The sequence below is a fragment of the Bathycoccus prasinos genome (genome assembly GCF_002220235.1).
Source record: "Bathycoccus prasinos genomic : Chromosome_9".
Lineage (NCBI taxonomy): Eukaryota > Viridiplantae > Chlorophyta > Mamiellophyceae > Mamiellales > Bathycoccaceae > Bathycoccus > Bathycoccus prasinos.
Window position 1 is genome coordinate 159,033 of NC_024000.1, and position 18,255 is coordinate 177,287.

General features: G+C 49.0%; 12 protein-coding genes across 12 annotated transcripts; 4 read left to right on the plus strand and 8 right to left on the minus strand.

Moving 5' to 3' along the window:
• Positions 1-17: 17 nt before the first annotated feature.
• On the plus strand, positions 18-1,256 carry Bathy09g00850 (cytochrome c peroxidase; the record flags this gene model as incomplete). Its single annotated transcript, XM_007510937.1, has 1 exon — positions 18-1,256. One exon carries the CDS (start codon positions 18-20, stop codon positions 1,254-1,256), a length of 1,239 nt encoding a protein of 412 aa, XP_007510999.1.
• A 108-nt stretch (positions 1,257-1,364) lies between these two features.
• Positions 1,365-1,832, minus strand: Bathy09g00860 (predicted protein; the record flags this gene model as incomplete). The annotated part of the gene is made up of 1 exon (XM_007511002.1): positions 1,365-1,832. One exon carries the CDS (start codon positions 1,830-1,832, stop codon positions 1,365-1,367), a length of 468 nt encoding a protein of 155 aa, XP_007511064.1.
• A 1,181-nt stretch (positions 1,833-3,013) lies between these two features.
• Bathy09g00870 (unnamed protein product) lies at positions 3,014-3,310 on the plus strand (the record flags this gene model as incomplete). The annotated part of the gene is made up of 1 exon (XM_007511044.1): positions 3,014-3,310. The coding sequence occupies one exon, from the start codon at positions 3,014-3,016 to the stop codon at positions 3,308-3,310; it is 297 nt and encodes a 98-aa protein (XP_007511106.1).
• Positions 3,311-3,609: 299 nt separating this feature from the next.
• Bathy09g00880 (predicted protein) lies at positions 3,610-4,711 on the minus strand (the record flags this gene model as incomplete). The annotated part of the gene is made up of 2 exons (XM_007510971.1): positions 3,610-4,497; positions 4,679-4,711. 2 exons carry the CDS (start codon positions 4,709-4,711, stop codon positions 3,610-3,612), a joined length of 921 nt encoding a protein of 306 aa, XP_007511033.1.
• Positions 4,712-4,921: 210 nt separating this feature from the next.
• Bathy09g00890 (putative methyltransferase) lies at positions 4,922-6,529 on the minus strand (the record flags this gene model as incomplete). The annotated part of the gene is made up of 1 exon (XM_007510812.1): positions 4,922-6,529. The coding sequence occupies one exon, from the start codon at positions 6,527-6,529 to the stop codon at positions 4,922-4,924; it is 1,608 nt and encodes a 535-aa protein (XP_007510874.1).
• A 365-nt stretch (positions 6,530-6,894) lies between these two features.
• Bathy09g00900 (aminotransferase, class V) lies at positions 6,895-8,268 on the minus strand (the record flags this gene model as incomplete). Its single annotated transcript, XM_007511230.1, has 1 exon — positions 6,895-8,268. One exon carries the CDS (start codon positions 8,266-8,268, stop codon positions 6,895-6,897), a length of 1,374 nt encoding a protein of 457 aa, XP_007511292.1.
• A 290-nt stretch (positions 8,269-8,558) lies between these two features.
• Bathy09g00910 (unknown protein) lies at positions 8,559-9,221 on the minus strand (the record flags this gene model as incomplete). Its single annotated transcript, XM_007511200.1, has 1 exon — positions 8,559-9,221. One exon carries the CDS (start codon positions 9,219-9,221, stop codon positions 8,559-8,561), a length of 663 nt encoding a protein of 220 aa, XP_007511262.1.
• A 166-nt stretch (positions 9,222-9,387) lies between these two features.
• On the plus strand, positions 9,388-10,155 carry Bathy09g00920 (unknown protein; the record flags this gene model as incomplete). Its single annotated transcript, XM_007510972.1, has 1 exon — positions 9,388-10,155. One exon carries the CDS (start codon positions 9,388-9,390, stop codon positions 10,153-10,155), a length of 768 nt encoding a protein of 255 aa, XP_007511034.1.
• A 144-nt stretch (positions 10,156-10,299) lies between these two features.
• On the minus strand, positions 10,300-10,878 carry Bathy09g00930 (unknown protein; the record flags this gene model as incomplete). Its single annotated transcript, XM_007511270.1, has 1 exon — positions 10,300-10,878. The coding sequence occupies one exon, from the start codon at positions 10,876-10,878 to the stop codon at positions 10,300-10,302; it is 579 nt and encodes a 192-aa protein (XP_007511332.1).
• A 381-nt stretch (positions 10,879-11,259) lies between these two features.
• Bathy09g00940 (MCAK-like kinesin) lies at positions 11,260-13,344 on the minus strand (the record flags this gene model as incomplete). Its single annotated transcript, XM_007510920.1, has 1 exon — positions 11,260-13,344. One exon carries the CDS (start codon positions 13,342-13,344, stop codon positions 11,260-11,262), a length of 2,085 nt encoding a protein of 694 aa, XP_007510982.1.
• A 911-nt stretch (positions 13,345-14,255) lies between these two features.
• Bathy09g00950 (predicted protein) lies at positions 14,256-15,863 on the plus strand (the record flags this gene model as incomplete). The annotated part of the gene is made up of 1 exon (XM_007511176.1): positions 14,256-15,863. One exon carries the CDS (start codon positions 14,256-14,258, stop codon positions 15,861-15,863), a length of 1,608 nt encoding a protein of 535 aa, XP_007511238.1.
• A 337-nt stretch (positions 15,864-16,200) lies between these two features.
• Bathy09g00960 (predicted protein) lies at positions 16,201-17,943 on the minus strand (the record flags this gene model as incomplete). The annotated part of the gene is made up of 2 exons (XM_007510805.1): positions 16,201-17,234; positions 17,622-17,943. 2 exons carry the CDS (start codon positions 17,941-17,943, stop codon positions 16,201-16,203), a joined length of 1,356 nt encoding a protein of 451 aa, XP_007510867.1.
• Between the last annotated feature and the right edge of the window lie 312 nt (positions 17,944-18,255).

Consider the following 18,255-nt stretch of genomic DNA (forward strand, 5'->3'; position numbering starts at 1 on the left):
ACGTGATGATGATTAAGATGATGCCCACGACGAGCAAAATCCGCTGCTCTTCTTCGTTGACGTCGGGTGGTAGTGATACTAATACGCACAGCAACAGATGCGTCGCTCGTGGTGGTGGTTTTTCTTCCTTTAAGGAACAACAACAAAAGCAGAAAAAATCAATCAGCACTTTTCGATCAAAATCATTCTCATCGGACGATGAGGGTAAATTATTAATAATGAATTCGACTCCTAATCCAATCGAGGAAGAAGAAGACATGATTGAATACTGCGTCCTCAAATCAGACGAAGACCTCATTCACCTCTCGTTAACGAAAAGAGACGTGTTTCGAGCACTCGTAGGCATCGTGGGTATGGTAGGGATGAGTACAGTCGTGCAAGGATCTGCCCCGCCGTTTGCTCGAGCATCCAACGGGGAATCCTCTCTCAACAAGGCGGCTGACTCGGAAAAAGATTTTAAACAATTGAGAAAAGACGTGAAAGCTTTGATGGAAAAAGACGCAAACTTAGGGCCGACTTTGGTACGATTAGCGTGGCATTCATCAGGTACGTACGATAAAATGACACAAACCGGGGGTTCATCTGGTGGAACTATTCGGTTTAAGGAAGAACTCGCGCACGGCGGCAACGCCGGGTTGGACAAGATGGTGGCGGCTTTGGAACCGATCAAGGAGCGAAATCCAAAAATTTCGTACGCGGATATGTACGCGTACGCGGGGAAAGTCGCCATCGAAGAAATGGGCGGGCCAACCATGGAGTTTAAATACGGAAGAGTGGACGAGATGGACCCGTCGAAAGTGACTCCGAATGGGCGCTTACCTGATGCGGATAAAGGCGATCACGCCGGACCAAAAACGACGCAAGGTTTGAGAGACGTCTTTTATCGAATGGGATTCGACGACCAGGAGATTGTCGCGTTATCTGGTGCGCACGCCTTGGGAAGGTGTCACGCCGATGCCAGTGGTTACGTCGGCCCGTGGTCCTCCACGCCTTTGTTGTTCAATAACTCCTATTACGGCTTATTGAAAGGCCTCAAATGGACCGAGAATACAAAGACGAAAAAATTCCAATACGAAGATCCGAGCGGGCAGCTCATGATGTTACCGTCCGATATCGTCTTATTGGAAGACGAAAACTTTAAAAAATACGTGGACGTGTACGCGAAAGATCAGAAAAAGTTCTTCGCGGATTTCAAAAACGCGTTCGAGAAGTTGGAGTTACTCGGAACGAGCGGATTGAATACGCTAAAGGAATAATAATAACTTAATAATACTACCGCGAGCGCGGCGCAAACAAACGAACGAATCTGGGTGTTATACTATTCGCATTCATAACGACACCAAACTCTCTCTCTCTCTCTCCATCTATCTCAAGTTCTTCTTCCTCTTTTCCCTCTCCGATACTGCGGCTTTTTTGCCTTTGCTTTCCTCTTTCGCTTCAGCACCGGTGTCGTCACCACCCATCGACTGTCGCATCATCTCCTCTTGCAACTTTTGCTGCGCGGCGAAGCCGCCTTTCAAGGAGTCGCAGATCGGTTCGCAATCTTTCCATCCTCCCGTACCGTAGGCAAACGCGCTTTCCTTCGAAGAAGAAGCACCCAGAGAGAGGAAAAGAACCCCCACGGCGAACACGTCTCTCCGTCGCTGCGTTTTCCCTGACATCATCATCATCACGTCCGTTTTCTTCGTTTCGGGAACTGGCGTTTTTGTGGTCGACGCGTTGTTCGGTTTTGATGACGTCGCCTTCGCGCGACAAAGTCGTTCGCGCCTCTTCTTCTTCGACGAAGAAGAGGGCGAAGAAACGACCACCGGAGTTCTCGAAAGCATCGTCATCCTTTCTCGTGTTATTTATATCTGAAGCAAGCTTTTTGCTGCTCTCAATTATTTAGTCAATTAAATTCTTGCCAGCTCAGCATTTTTTCTTTTCTTTTCGCCCTTTTTGCTCTGAATTCTCTTCATAGTATTGAAGACCACATCAGGAGGAACAACGACACACTTTTACTGCGAAAGATAAAATAATGTTTACGACGACGACGACACGTTTTGCAACGAGCATCTCGGCGGTCGCTCACCGCACCAAGCAAAACGGGAGAAGAAGTTTGGTGGTCACGAACGTGACCAAGGTAAACGAGAGATCTTCTTTCCAATTCTTTTCTGTTGAAAGATATTTTTTTTCTCACATCTTTAACGAGTATCGAGAAGCGCGGAAGTGCTCCTCTGTACTACTCTTACTCTTACTCTTAAACACTCTGCGCTCTTTTCCTCGCGACTACTCACCTTTTTTGCGCGTTCTCCTCACATCCTTCTCATCCTCGACGAATACAACATTCGATAAAATATCACAAATAAAAAGTGGGTGTTGGATGCCCCGGATTGCGAAAAATCACGAACGGGCGACCACGGGCTGGACCGCGTGTCGTCCGCACCACGCCACTGTCCGATCGAAGCCATCGACGTGAACCGTCTGGTAAAATCGTCCGGAGGTGTCCTTCAAGTGGATAAGAACGCGATCCAGTTCTCTGTTTCCGGGAAGGATGACCGAGAGTTGGAAGTTTCCGCCGTGCACGGCTCGTTTCTGTTGTCCACGAAAGGACAGACGAGGAAAGTGCAACGAAAACAGAAGACGAAGGTACAACCGGGACAGCTGATCATCTTTGAAGACGGCGAGGCGTACGAGGTGTACAGAAACACCGAGGCGCACGCGTGAGCGCGAGAAGAGAAGCGTGGAACCACCTTCGGTCGCGAGCGTTTGCTTAAGAATCCGGAATCTTGTACGCTATCATCAAAGAATCCGCGGGCGGAGCGGAACGCAAATATCTTAAACATCGAGAACTGTAAAGTACCCCAGAACACGCACAACAAAAACTGTAAAACTAGTGCTACTCAAGAAGAGACTGTAATAATGGGGTGTAATCAAAATGCAAAAAAAAAATGTACACGAATCATCGTCCGACTCTTTGATGCGAGTTTCCTCATCACACACCTTTCCTCCTCACAACAAACACACATCCAAAATGGCGGGCAAAATCAAACGCCAACCGGTGATTAAACGCGGCAACCGAGGCACGCTCGGTGTATTGGGTAAAACGCACCGCTCGAAATCGCGAACGCCCGCGAAGAGAATCAATCCGCACGACCGGAATATGGATTATAAAAAACGGGAACAATTGAACGCGTCGATCGCGAAGTTGGAAAAAGAAGAGCTTTCGAATTGGACGGACGCGAAGACGCCTTTGGAAGTGAAAGGAAAGAAGAAAGAGCTGAAACGATTGCGAGCGAAGATGAGCTTGAAAATGAACAAGAAGAATTAATATTGGTGAGAGAGAGACGAAAGAGATGTGCTGCTGCTGCTGCAAAAGAATGTGCCGCCGCCGAAAACGCAGCAGCAAAACACACTTGATGTATTAACACGCGTATTTATAATAATAGAGAGCCGGAGGCGGAATAGAATAGAGAAAGAGAGAAACGAATACCTAGTACATACGTAGTATATAATTGTATCTATATTACAATATACGCGCTGGTTTCGGTCATTCTGCTGTGCTATACCCATAATGTTCTCTGCTATCTCGCTACTTTTATATTCTAAACTCCTTCGCTCTCTCTCTTATTATAAGAAATACCCGGCGGCTATGTTTCTCGGCGCGGACATGTTTGCATTCTCGCTCGTTTCCGTGAAATATTTCACCGACCTATCCATTTCGCTATCAAAACTTAACATCGAGGCTACGTTGCCGCACCGATAACAGTAGTTCGGGGCAGACCAGACGGTGACTAAACTCCTCTCCGGGAACTGGTATTTCAAGCCTTCTTGGACGAGCTGATGCGCGCGTGCAATTAACTCTAACCCGTTCCCGTGGTTAAACTCCTCTACAACTTTTCGCCCGAACAACCATCCCGCGCCTCTCGGCGAAATCGCCCACCGTTCGATATCCTCGGGGTCAGACCACATCAAATCGCAAAACGCGCCTTCGTGAGGAATTTCGCACACGCGATCCACGGTCCGAATTTGATCAATCGACCGAACATCCGGACTTAACCCCCCGTGGACGCACAAAACGCGCCCTTCAATCACCGCCGCTAACGTCAAGTAATCAAAAACGTCCGTGCACCACCTCCACGCGTTCGCGTTCCCGTACTTCCTCGTGCACTCGTCGAAAAACCCGTACACTTGCGTAATCTGTCGACTCTCGTGATTCCCCCGCAACAGCGTCACGTGCGCCGGATATTTCACCTTGAGCAACATCAACAGCGTGAACACTTCTAAACTGTTATATCCTCTATCGACGAAGTCCCCCATGAAGACGTAGTTCGTCTCGGGCACTTCCCCTCCAGTTTGGAACAGCTTCAACAGGTCGTGAAATTGCCCGTGGATGTCCCCACAGACCGTCACCGGGGAGGACACCGGTTGCACGTTCGACTCTTCCACGAGCACGTCTTTGCATTTTAAACAGAGCTGTTCGAGTTCCGGTTCGGTCAGAGATTCGCACCGTTTAATCTGTTTTATGTTTTGTCATTTAGCGTTTCATTCACAGAAGAAAGAGAGAGAGAGAGAGAAGTTCGTGAGTACAAGACGACGGCGAGACCTAAAGAAGAGAAATGGATGAAACGGAAATAATACTACTTGCAGAGACGCGCGAAAGAGAGAATGTAAAGAGTTTCACAACGAAAAAACATACCCGCTCTATGCACGAGTCCAAGTCCAGGCCCATCGTGCCAAACACACAACACCCCCCACGACTAATAAAACGTAATGCTTTGCAAAAGATGGATTACCTTTTTTTTGTGGAGTTGTTTTTATTCGACCTTTTAAGGAGTAAGCACGTGTATATAAACAGCAACACTTTCGCAAAACAAATACAAAATTTCTATCATCATCACTATCGTGTGGTTTTATGTAACGGCCAGAGGAAATGTACTCCTTACATCACGCGCACGGCTAAAACGCTCAAATATTCACCCTCTGGGAACATGGGGTCGATCGGTTGATCGGCGCCGCATCCGCCGTCGCGGACTTTCGCGATCCTTCGGTTCGCCGCTTGGGAAGCTTCAAAGACGATGGATGGTAACAGTTTTCGCTGCGTGACTGCTCCGGAGCAACTGCAGGATATTAAAATACCGCCTGGTTTGACGCATCGCATGGCGCGAGCGTTTAATCCGATGTATTTTAAGAGCGATTTGGATAAAGATTTGACCGTAGGCGCGAACTTGGGAGGATCGAGCACGAGAACGTCGTATTGGCGGTTGTTGGCGATGCAGTCGTCGAGGTAATCGAAGGCGTCGGAGGGAACAAAATTGATTTGATCCTGGACGTTGTTCAGTTCGGCGTTCCTTGCGGCGATGGAGAGGACTATTTTGGAGGAGTCGACGGCGGTGACGTTTTTGCATCCCGCCACGGCGGCGTTGATGGCGAAGCCGCCGGTGTACGTGCAGCAATCCAAGACGCTGAAATCACTGTTATCGTTACTCGTTTTACTCAACTCACCGATAAACGCTCGATTGTCGCGTTGGTCGACGTAAAACCCCGTTTTGTGCCCTTCGGTCAGATTGACCAAATATTTCACCCCGTTCTCAGTGATTTCAATCTCGCTCGGCAACGAAGCCGACGCGTCGTCGCCGTTCTTATCGTACACGGATACCTTTTCGGTCACCCCGACACCTTCTAAAGCGTACATGTCTACGTCTCTTCTCCACACAACCGTCATGTTTTCGTTTTCTTTCAACATCACCTCTCTCAACGCCTCGATGATATCGCCTCTTTGCGCTTCCACCCAACCTGCCGACGAAGAAACGACGAAATGGTTGTCGTTCCCGTACTTATCGATAATTATCCCTGAAAGCCGATCGCCTTCGCTATTCACCAACCTATACGCATTCGTTTTTCCATTTTTAAGATCTAAAACTTTATCTCTCAACATCTTCGCTTCCTCGATCCTCTTCTTCACCACCCGCTTAATCAAAATCGGCGACTCCGTCTCCTTCGCCAACTCCATCATCCGCACGCGAAACATGCTGCTCGAATTAAACGTTCCCCACCCGATCGGTCGTTGATTATGATCGAACACTCCGACAACTTGTCCATCTTTCGGGTCGTTCTCCATACGATCAATCGCACCTCCGTACACGATTGGATTCCCGTCCATGAAAATGTTCGCCTTCCCGCTCGCCAATTGCACCGCTGGCATGCCAGATTCGTGCGCTTTTTTTAACAACGCCGAGCGCGCGTACATCTCGGAAACTTGCTCGTCCGTGTCGAACCTTTTTGAATTTTTGCGTATAGAACGTAAAGTTATCTTGTAATCCTCTTCAGAAGATCGTCGTCGGTCTCCCCGGCCGCCTTGACCTCGGCCGCCTCCAGATGAAGAAGAAGAGGAGCCGCCACCTCGACGTTGTTGAATTTCCCCGAGGACAACGACGACGGGTGCGCGATGACTACCACCACGGATGATGCTCCTAATAGGGGAATGCATGTGTTTTGTCACGAGCGGCGACAGACCTCGCGAATAATAGGAGTTCAAGCAGCCGGTCATGTTTCTTTTGTGTATGAGGACGTTTTTTTCTTGTAACGACTTGTTCTTCAAAGCATTGGAGGTGCCTTTTTGACGACAACGACTCGTACGCGCGGTCTCGACGGGATCGAAAGGAGGAAGGATTCAGTACGTATGGTAGTTATAATAGTAATTTTAATACAACTGCTCTATATATATTTATATATTTAATGTGTTGTTTTCGATATTGATTCGTTCTCTGATGTATTGTACAACTGTAGTATCTCTTCTTTCTTTCCCGCGGTTCGCTTTTCTCTTCTCTCCTCGCTTTATTTCTTTTTCCTCAAATCTCTTCTTGGTCTTCTTCTTTGTCTTCGCCATTTACACGCACACGTTATAAAATATATTTAAGCCGTCTTCTCGGCTTCAGCTTTCTCGATTTCCGGCAGGATTTCGTCCAACTTTTCTTCCAAGATGCTAATCGTTCGGTCTTTGTTGACAACCTTGTCCAAACCGAACAAACCGATGCGGAAGGTGAAGTTACCGGCGGGCTCGTTGATCATAAACGGCACGCCCGCGGCGATTTGCATCCCTTTACCCTTGAAGATGTTAAACATGTTCGGTTCCGGGGTGTAAGAGACGACCACACCGGGCGCTTGGAAACCAGGCGCGGCGACGGATTTCAAGCCTTTCGATTCCATCATCTTTCTCGTGCCCATGCCTAAATCCCACGCCATTTGTTTGACTTTCTCAAAACCAATCTTCTTCGTTTCGTTCGCGGCTCCGTTAAACAAGGACAACGCGTCCGTCGGCATGGTCGTGTAGTACGCAAACCCGCCGTTGACGTACGAATCCATGACTTCCAACCACTTTCTCATGTTGATGACCATCGACGTGCTCGTCGTGTTTCTCGTCGCGTGCGTGCCTCTTTCCCCGAGCATAATCACACTCGAACACGCCGGCCCGGTCCAACCTTTTTGCGGGGCGGACAAAATAGCGTCCACGCCGGTTTCTTTCATGTCAACCCACACGTGACCACTCGCGATGCAATCCAAAACAAACAAACCCCCGTGCGCGTGCACCGCGCTCGCGACTTGCTTGATGTAGTCGTCCGGCAAGATGATACCGGTTGACGTCTCCACGTGCGGCGCAAAAACCACCGCCGGTTTCTCCGCCATGATCGTCTTCACGACCTCTTCAATCGGCGCCGGCGCAAAGTGCGGCTGCGCGTTCTCCGGATCCACCGGTTGTCCTCTCATCACGATAGTTTCGCTCGGGATGTTCGTTTGCTCGAAGATATCGGTCCACCTGTACGAGAAATACCCGTTGCGCAAAACCAACGCCTTCTTCCCGGTGCACCACTGTCTCGCCACCGCTTCCATCCCGTACGTCCCGGACCCTGGCATGATGATTACCGACGCCGCGTTGTACGCCTCTTTCAAACTTTCGTTCAAATTTTTCATGATGTCGCAAAACGGCTTCGACATGTGGTTCATCGACCGGTCCGTGTACACCACGGAGTACTCCAAAAGCCCACCCGCCGCGTCCAAGGGTAACGGACTCGCGTGGAACGGTTTCGTCCAATCGTGTTGGCATCTCGGGTCTCTCGATTTCGCCTCCTCGTGTTTCGATCGTCTCGCGTTCGCTGAAGAGGGTTGCGCGACAGTAGGAACGTGTTGTTGCCCGACGACGTTTGCAGAAATCATCGGCGTCATCGACGTGGCCTTCGTCCCGGACAAAGCAGAGTGACGCAAAGCGCGTTTGCTGGCGTGACGTAACATTTTGTTTAGTGTTAAATTAAAAGTTGTTTAAAAAAGGTACGATGTGTATAACTTTGAACGTTCGAGAACAAACAAAGGGTATCGTCTGTGCGTGTGTGCGTGTGTGTATATACGAAGCGCTGATATCAATGACGATTACACGCATCAACAGAAAACGTCCGAGTTTCTGGTCAGAAACGGCTCGAAACGACCACACGAGAGAAATCTGCGCGAGATGCAAACGCGCGGTCACAAGAGGCCACGTGGTCTGTTTTTTATTTTACACAAACTGAAAAAAGAAAATTTAAACCCTAAATTAGTTTTTTTGGTCCCTCTTTTGCTTTCTTTTCTCTTCCTCTTTCTTTCTCTCTTTTTTGGAGCTGAAAGAGAAACCACGAGGCGCTCGGGCCGGGAACTGCGGTACCGTCCGGTGGGAACCGAGGAAACGAAGAAGAAGGAGACACTGTGTTTCCCGCGTCGACCACCGTGTTGTTGTTTCGCTCTCTCGCGGAAGTTTTTTGGTGTTGCTCGCGTTTGTCTCCCTCGTCGTCGTCGTCGTTGGTGTCGTCGTCAGTGCTTCCGTGCTCCTCTTTCTTCACCTTGACTTTGGGAGATGTGAAAATATGCGTTTTCGCCGCCCTGTCTTCTTCTTCCGTCTGCTGCTGCCCACCTGTCTTCTTCGCGAACAGCTTCTCTAACGTGTTGAACTGCCCTTTCTTCCTCGCTTGAATGGCTCTCTTAGAGTCAACGTTCGTTACATTCTCGCTCTTCACAAGCACGGATTCTTCTTCTTCGTTTTTTTTGCCACTCACTTTCACGGTGTATCTGTCGGTACTCTTGTCGTGAGCGATCACGGTTCCATATCTCCCGTTGAGATCCGGACGATTTTTTAACCCGACGATACACACGAGGTTGTTTTTCGCGCGTTTTCCTCGGCCGAGTCCTGCTGTTGTTGGACTGCGTTTAGGTGCCATGGCGCGCGTTCTTCTTGCGTTCTTGCGTTACTTTTATTTCGAACAACACTACAAGAAACAAATGGCACATGTGTCTTTTCAATTGACTGAAAGACGTTTTTTTCCTCATATTTTTATATCTTGAAAACACGACGGGCGCGCGCGTTGTAAAACACGGGCACACGCGATGACGCGCAAAACAGGCGAAGAAGTCATCATCGTCGGCATGAAAAGTGGCGAGGCGTACAACGGTCGCAAAGCGCTTTGGCTCAACTACGACAGAGAGAGAAACCGACATCGAATTAAAGTTTTCGTGAACAACGGCTTGGACGACGAGATCTTACTCGTCAAAGGAGAAAACATCACGAGCGATAAGAAGTTCCTCAAAGTGCACCCGGAATACGACACGCCGCATAAACGTACGCGAGTGCAGACGCTGGACGAAGTTTTGAAAGAGAACGAGGAGAAGAAGAAGAAGGAAAAAGCGCAAAAGAAACTTTTTATCGAAAATCCATTCGTAAAGAAGGACGGGAAAATCGTGGCGAAGCCGAAAGCGAAACATTTCGCGACGGTGAAAAAAAGAGGATGGACACCCGGCGCGTACGCGAGAGCCAGAGCACAAACGGCAGCACGTGGAAGAGAAGGAGGGCGTTTCGCTCGCCGCGACGAGAAAGAAGACGAGTACGAAGAAGAAGATTTTTTTTACGACGAGCGCACCGCGGATCGAAAAGTTTCGGTCATGCGACAGAAACTTCTCGCGATGAATATGCAACTGAACGCGCGGTTCAGCTCGGATAACCTCAAAGATGCGCTCGTGAAAACGCACGGCAACGTCGACGGTGCAATCGACGCGCTCCTCGAATCCAAACGAGGTACTGTCGAAGAAGAGGAAAGAAGAAAGAAGAGAGAGAGGGCGACGACGGACGCGGAGAACGAAGTCATCGTTTTGAATTGAGAGAGAAGAGAGAGAGAGAGAGAGAGAGAGAGTGAAAGATAGAAACAGAGAGAAAGGAGGAGGAGAGAAACGCGCGATTGTGATACTAAGAAGTAGAAAAAATTGAAAGAGTTTTTACCTCGCATATATCTCGTTCTTAAAAAGTTACGCGGCGAGGACAGCGTCGAAGAAAATATCACCGTCTCGATCTCGCTCGGGGAAGACGCCGAGACCGCGACAGGCGTCGCAAATACTTTTTTCCTGGAACGAACCACCGGTTCGAGGAATGCGCACGGTTTTCATGATATGACCAAAACCTGCGCACGTGCAACACGTTCTGTGCAGTTCACAACAGTACGGTAAATTCTTCGGTCGATTTTCTGCTCGCATGCATTTTCGATAGTACGGGACGCCCAAACGAATCGATCGTCCAAGTACTCCCTGAGAATACAACTCGTTGTTGTCGTATAAGTGTACTTCTGGACACCCATTCTGCACACAGAAATTCAAAATATCTCCATAACCTCCCTGTTTGCACCAAAACAAGCACCACGGCGACCACGGCGACACCATTGGTGCTCTTCGCCTTACCGTTTCCACGACCAATCTCAACGTCTTTTCATACCCAAACTTACAACAATACATCGCCGCTCTTTTCACCATTCTTTGGTTCCTTTCCAGAAAGTTCCTCGACACGTGTTCTAAATAATATTGGACGATAGCGGTGTCTTCATCGCTCGCCATTCTTGTAACCGCCATCGGTAATGTCTCCGGATGAAACGGACATTTATTCGCTTCGTGGATAAATCTAAGCGTTTCCACGTCGAGATCTTGTTCGCCGATCAGAATTCGATGCAACGCGAAAAGACAATCTTTATCGTTTACAGAAGAAGAAGAACCCCCAACGACTCTGAGGCGGTGCGTGCGCCAGAGCGTTTGCAGACGAGCGCGTTCGAATACCATTATTAGTAGTATAAAGTTCGGAAGAAGAAGACCAAGAAGCGCGTTAAAGTGAAGAGACAGGAGTAAAAAATACACGAAGGAAAGAGAAAAAGCAAGAAAATGTACTAAAAGAGTGTGATCATTAGTAGTAGTATTATAGTAGTATTCACGACGATGCTTTGATCATTTCCTCTCTGCTGCCTGTCTATTTGCGGCACCGCTTGTGCTGTTGATGTTCAATTTCGAGAGCACGTCTTCTTTCCTCAAATGCGATTGAAACTTCCGCACTCGAGCGGAGAGCTGATCGAGCTCTTTGCGCTGTCTCTCGAGCGAGTTGGCCAAGTGGAAGACGTATTCGTCGACCGCTGAACCGGGTTCGTCGACGACGCGGAGAAGCTCGGCGGCGTCCGAGGCGCGAGTGACGGATTGCTCCACGTGCGAGCGGTGCGCGTCGATCAAGTCGAATTCTTCTTTTAAGATGGTTTCGATGAGCTTTTCGTGTTGGCGTTGGAGTTGAGGCGGGGAAAGGGAGGTGGCGTATTTTTCAAAGAGAAGGTGAGATGTTTCTGAATCGTCGTCGTCATCGACAACATCGACGACAGTTTTGCTGTTGATCTCAGCATCGGCTTCGAGCGGGTTTCGTGATGATTGTTCTTTCTCGTTCGTTTCATCCTTCTTTTTCTCTGGCCGCTGATGTCGATCGAGCGTTTTCTCAGCGGATGTTGGACTCGAAGAAGAAGAAGAAGAATTTGAAGAAGAAGGCAGAGCAGGATTGTTTTCTACTGCTCGTTCACTTTCGGGCGAGCAAAACGAGAGATCAAAAGCCGGTCTTCGCTTTCCAGGAATAGTAGCAACCGATGATGATGTTTGAAGCGACGCCTTTCTCGCGGGAGCATCGCTGATTGCAGAAGATGACGACGACGACGGTAGAGATCCAACAACGTTACTCCGCAATTCTTTCACTCTGTCTGCGTAACGAAGCGTATTCAACGTGTGTTCGCAACTACCCGCGGCTGGAGAAACGCACGCAATCATCACCGTTCGACTATCGCCTAAAAACGAGTCTCGCAAAACTTCGGTTAACTTCGATCCGCGAAATGGGACGTGCGTCGCGCCACCATCCAACGCGCGAATGCATTCTTTCAACGCTAATAAAGATTTGTTAATTTCTGCGCCTTCTGCTCGCGTCTGGCGGTCCGTATCGGTGGTATCCGCGCCGCGCTCGGAACCGGCGAGATCGATGAAAGAAAATTTTCCGAGCGGCTTTCGATGGTATCTCTTATTTTGAAGCTGTGGATGACGATGCGAATTCATCATCAAATCGTGTTGTTGCTGGCGCTGATATATACTTTTCTGTCGACCATTTCGAGCTTTTGTTGGGAGTAACCGCTCTTTTATCCATAATTGAATCACCGCGTGCGACCGCGAGCTTTCCGCGTTGGCGCCCGTTTGCCCGACGCACCTCTCTAAAGCCGACCGTTCAATCAACGTTTCCACTTCGCTCACGTTTTCGCAGAGAAACTCGGATAAACCAACGATTTGCATTTGATTCTTCGCGTCTTCTAAAACTCGAAGTTTCTCTCGAGAGGCTAACAGATCGTACACTTTACCTCCGTATATTTCGTAGGCGGAAACCCAAAGCTCAATTTTTTGGCCGACGTCTTCTTCGTTGTTTGGAGAAGTTGGAGCCGCATCGTTCAATCCGTTCTCGGGGCACTCATTCTTCTTCTTTTCTTCCTCGAACACTTTGTTAAACTCGGCAAATCCACTCAACAACTCCTTCGCTGCTCGCGTAGGCAAAGGCGCCATCGTATACGTCTTGCCGCTACCGGTTTGACCGTAGGCGAAACACGTCGCGTTACCGCCACATAAAACCGAACGAACCAAAGGACCGACAGTTTTATCGTACACGCGATCGTCCGAGCAGTATCCGCCGAATACGTCGTCGAACACAAACTCGCTCGTTTCCGTGAACTTCGTCAAATCAACTTTCACTTTTGGTTCAAAGACGGTCAAAGTCTTCGAGTCCGGGTCGGCGTCGCAGACGTTGCGTTCATTCTTTGCAATCTCGCGGGGTGCTAACGGACGCGCGCGAACGACAACGCGAATGCGAGGGTCTTCGTCTTCGTCGTTAGCATTATTATTATAGTAACCGTCTGCGTTATTGTTCCTACTTCTTTGCACGTTGACTAAATTGTTCTTTTGCCACACGGAGACGATAGCGTTCGAGTTGGCGCTATTATTACCGCTGCTGCTAGTATTCGCCATCGAATCGCGAGGCTCGGTGGTACTCGTACTCGATACCAGAGACGAAGATGGTGAAGAAATTACCGTCAATGGTGAGCGCTTTCTCTGATTCACTTGAAAATTACTCTTCTCTTGTTGGTGTTGCTGTTGCTGATGCGACTGAACGCTCGTCTTCCTCGCGCCGACGCCGACGCCGTTACTTCTCGGCGTTTTCGCCGCGCCTCCAACATTCGTCGCATTCGTCGTCGTATTTCTCGGTGACGACGACGAAGACGACGACGAGCTCGAGGACACGATCGAACTCCCACCCTCGCTTCTCCTCGGCGACGGCGACGACCCAAGAACACACCCCGTCGATATTTGCGAAGAAGAAAATTTCGCTCTTTCCTTCCTCAAGCACGAAATCGCTTTTTGCAACTTTTGCTTATCCGCGGTGTCGAATATCTCGTGCTTGGCGAAATCCGGGTGTAACTTCAGCTCTAAGAACTGTTCGTTCGTTAGTTTTCGCAAGGTTTCGGAATACTTTTGAAGTCCAAATCGATGGAGCCATCTAAAGAGAAAGAGAGAGAATGAAAAGTTACTTCTTCCTCCCGAAATGCAACATGCGGGGAAACATTCGCGCACACATTAAAAAAATACAAAAGAAGAAGAGAGAAAAAAGCAGAGAGAGAGAGAGAACAAAAACGCACTGTCGCACGCGAGGAGGTTGGTGGTCCGTCGTCGTCGCGATCTCGTTGGTGTTGTCCGTCATCTCGTTTATTTTCTAAGAGAGAGAACGAGAGAGGTAAATAGTAGAGCAGTGCGTATATAATGAGGGGCTTTCGGGCTTTTTTCTCTTGTGTGTCTGTGCAAAGAAAAAAAAAAAAGAAAGCGTTGACCAAAAAAAAAAAAAAAAAAGACGCAACTTTTTTTTCATCAATTAAAAGAATCATATGTGGCGGTTCCTCGTCGACGCGCACGAACACGCGGTGAGAAGAGCTGCCGCCGGTGTGAACAACGCCGTGACTAACGATGCTGCCGAGAGCAGTCGTGGTGGTCGAGGTGGTCGAGGTGGTGCTTTAAACAACAATAACGAGGAGGAGGACGACGAGAGGACGACGATGCTTTCCACGCGCGACGGAAACGACGACAATCCCGGGAATGGTACTCCTGATGACGAGAACATCGTCGTCGTCGCGGAGGAGGAGGATGAAGATATCGAAGAAAACGACGAAGAGAGCGAGGACGCGAACGCGGAGGAAATGACCATCCGCTCGGATCTTCAGAGAGTGTTTCGAAAAATGAAACCGATGTTGCCGTACATCTCGCTCTTCTCGGTGGTTTTCTTCAGTTTTCACTGGAAAATTCTGTGCGTGATAGTCGCCTTATTCGCCTGGCACTTGAAAACGAGCGAAAGTTTAGTCCAAGAAATCGCAAAGAAAGAAGCGTTCATTCGCAAAAACGTGGTGAGAGATTTCGTGCACTGCGTGTGTGTCTCTTACGCGTTTTTGTTCTTAGTGCCGACAAAGTTGGACGACGCGGACGAGTCGCCGAAAATGTGGCGACGCGTCCTGGCGAAGACGCCGACGAGGAACGAGTTCACCGCGTGGGAAGGTTTGTTTGAAATCGTGGCGATAAATTTGAACGCGCGGTTTATGTTTGACGCGTTGAAGTGTCTGTGCGTTTTGACGACGTCGACGGCGACGCAAACGACGAGTAGTGGGGGTATTTTAGGAAACGTAGAGCGCGTCGCGAAGATGGTTTCAGAGTTGGACGCGAGGAGCGCGAAGGATTTCGTGATGGGTTTTGGAGGCTTGCGCCGGTTTCGGAAGAAGGAGAAGGACGACGAGGACGAATGCACGAATAGCGAGCCAGGTGTCGGCGATGAGCAGCAGCAGCAGCAACAACAACAACAACAACAACAACAACAACAACAACAACAACAACAACAACGTCGACAAAGCGTGGTTGACGTCGAAAGCGGAGGAGGAACGACGATGGTGATGCTCGAAAGCGACGACCAACAACCGTTAGGCGGGAAAGACGCGCGAAGACCGTACCGCGCTCGAGGATTAACAATAAGTGCCATCGAGTATGCGGCCATCTCGTACAAAACTGTCCTCCCGATCCCGATCTGGTTCGCGTACTTCCAAAACGCCAGCCTGTTTGGCCTCTTCCTCTCGTCCGCGCTCGCCGGCTCTTATCTCGCTTGCGCTCTGTTCAAAACGTCGAAATCGGTACACGAGTTTACGCGCGCCTTCTCGCGTCGTTACGATTTCGGGTCCAAAGCGTTCAGTTGCGCTCACGGCACGCCCGCGACAAAAGCGGACGTCGAAAAGCTCGGTTTGGAGTTTGAATGCGCCATTTGTCAACAGAAGGAAATCATAGCGCCTTTGAAATTGGAATGTGATCACGTATTTTGCGAGGAGTGCGTGGAACCGTGGTTCGAGAAGGACAACACGACGTGTCCTTTGTGCAGAGCAGTCGTCGTGGAAAAGAAGAAGGACGAATTAAAGAGTTTGTCCGGTGGGGAGACGCACTTCCTACCGGTTGTATTTTAAGTAGTAGAGCTTAATAGTTTTAAAGTAGATGTTTTGGTTTTTAGCGGCCGGCGGCGCGATATATATACGCTTACTGTTTGTTATATGTATATCTTGTAAAAGTAAATTTCTTCTTCACGATAATGATGCTACGGTTTGATTATATTCAGGTATTGATGTTGGCAGCAATCCCTTTGGCTGCCTACGTTAAACACTTAAACTTTTTCTCTGTTCATCACACCCGCTCTCGTTCTACTAATTTGTTGTTGTTGTTGTTGTTGTTGTTGTTGTTGTTGTTGTTGTTGTAAATGTTGGTTCTTCCTCAAATCAAAACTCACCGATTAAAAGTCGTCGTCGTTTACTTGGCCAACTCCTCTTCGCCGTCCTTCTTTCTCAAGGCGCCCAATTCCGTCGGGGCCATGGTACCACAGATGGTGGATTTTCCCAAGGCGGAGACGTCGGTGCCGGCTTTCTTGTCTTCTTCAATCTTTTCGCTGATCCATTCAAAGGTCACCTTCAAGCCGTCGGCCAACTTGACGGACGGCGCCCACCCGAGTTTTTCCATGCACAACTCGTTGTTTGAGTTTCTGCCTCTCACGCCTTCCGGACCGGGAATGTGCTTGATCGGCATGTCCGGTTTACCCGCGAATTCGAGAGTCATCTTTTGCATCTCGTTCATGGAAACCATCTCGTCCGAGCCGAGGTTCAACGGTTCGCCAAAGTCAGACTTGGTCAATCTCAAGATACCTTCGACGCAATCGTCGATGTACGTGAACGAACGGGTTTGCTTACCGTCTCCCCACATTTCAATCTCACCTTCAGCCAAGGCGGCTTTACGGCAAAACGCCGCCGGCGCCTTCTCTCTGCCGCCCTTCCACGTCCCGTAGGGGCCGTAGATGTTGTGGAATCGACCAATTCTGCATTGCATGCCAAAGTCACCTTGGTAGTGCTTGTACACTTCCTCCGAGGCCAATTTTTCCAAACCGTACGCGTCTTGCGGTTGCGCCGGCCACGCCGCGGCTTCCTTCAAACCCGCGGATAAGTCCGTCACCAACTGCGCGCTCTCCGGGTAGATGCACGCCGAAGACGCGTAGAAAAATCTCTTCACGCCTTTCACTCTCCCAGCTTCAACCATGTTGAACGAAATCATCATGTTGTTGTAAAAGATAACCGAGTGATTGGATTGAATAAAGCCCATCCCGCCCATATCCGCGGCCAAGTTAAAGCAATGGTCGCATCCTTCCAACACCTTGGCGCAGTTCTCGAACAAACGCAAATCGGAGAGGATAAATTCGTCGCAAAACATTTCTTCCGGCATGTGCTCGTTGCGCTTCCAATCCGCGCCGACCACGTAGTGGCCTTCCTCTTTGAGACGTTTTGCCAGGTGCGAGGCTGTTTAAGGAGGAAAAGATGAGAAAAACGCTTTTGTCAGTGTTTGTTTTTAAAGATGAATCTGAGGCCCAACGACAGCCGCTGAATTTCCCAACACACAATGGGATAATTTTGGTCGATCGCTTTTTCTTCTTTCTCTTCTTCTTCCGCGGTGTTTACGCGTACTACGCGCGCGAAGTGCTTTCGAAAGAAACAAAGAGACTTTCTCACTCGCCAAACTCGTTCGATTTCTTCAAAACCGACGCGACGAGAGAATGAGAGAGAGAAGAAAAGAGACGAGAAAAAGAACACAAATCGCGAGAGATCGAATCGCGTCCGATTACCGGGGCCGCCCCTTTCCATCTCTCGTCATAAATACTATAAATACTACTCTCTACTAAGTCTCACCGATAAACCCGCCGGCGCCGGTGACGCAAATCTTCAGCTTCTCTTGCGGCCAGTACGGCTCGGAGCCGTAGATCCCTCGCAAGGCGTACTTCTCGCCCGCGGCGTTCGATCTTTTCGAATCAGTCATTCTTCTTGTGTACTTGTTTGGTGTCGTAGGATGTGTGTGTTCTGGGGACGAAGAAAGAGGATAAAAAGTAGAGCGTTGAATGGACTGATGGAACAATTTTACGACAGTTTGACGGTAGAAAAGCACCTCTTTTTCCTTTATTTTGAGAGAAACTTCACAGAGAGAGAGAGTGGCGAGAGCTTCGAGTTTTTTCATCTTTTTTTTTGCGCTTCTTTTTCGACGCACTGCTCGCTCTTCTTTCTCTCTCTTTTCTCTCTCTTTTCTCTCAAGCAGCTTGTGTGTGTTTTTGCTCGAGAATTCTCTCCACACTTAAAACTTTTTGGCGGCGGCTCAAGCTCCAATCATCATCGTAATCTTTCCTCTCATTATAAAAGTAAACACAACAACACGCAAAGCGCGTTTTACGTAGTAAACGCACAGAAGAACAAAAACAGAACGCACACGAAGCAGAAAGCGAGAGAGAACTACTGTTCGACAGACTTTAGACGACTCTTTTTTATATTATTA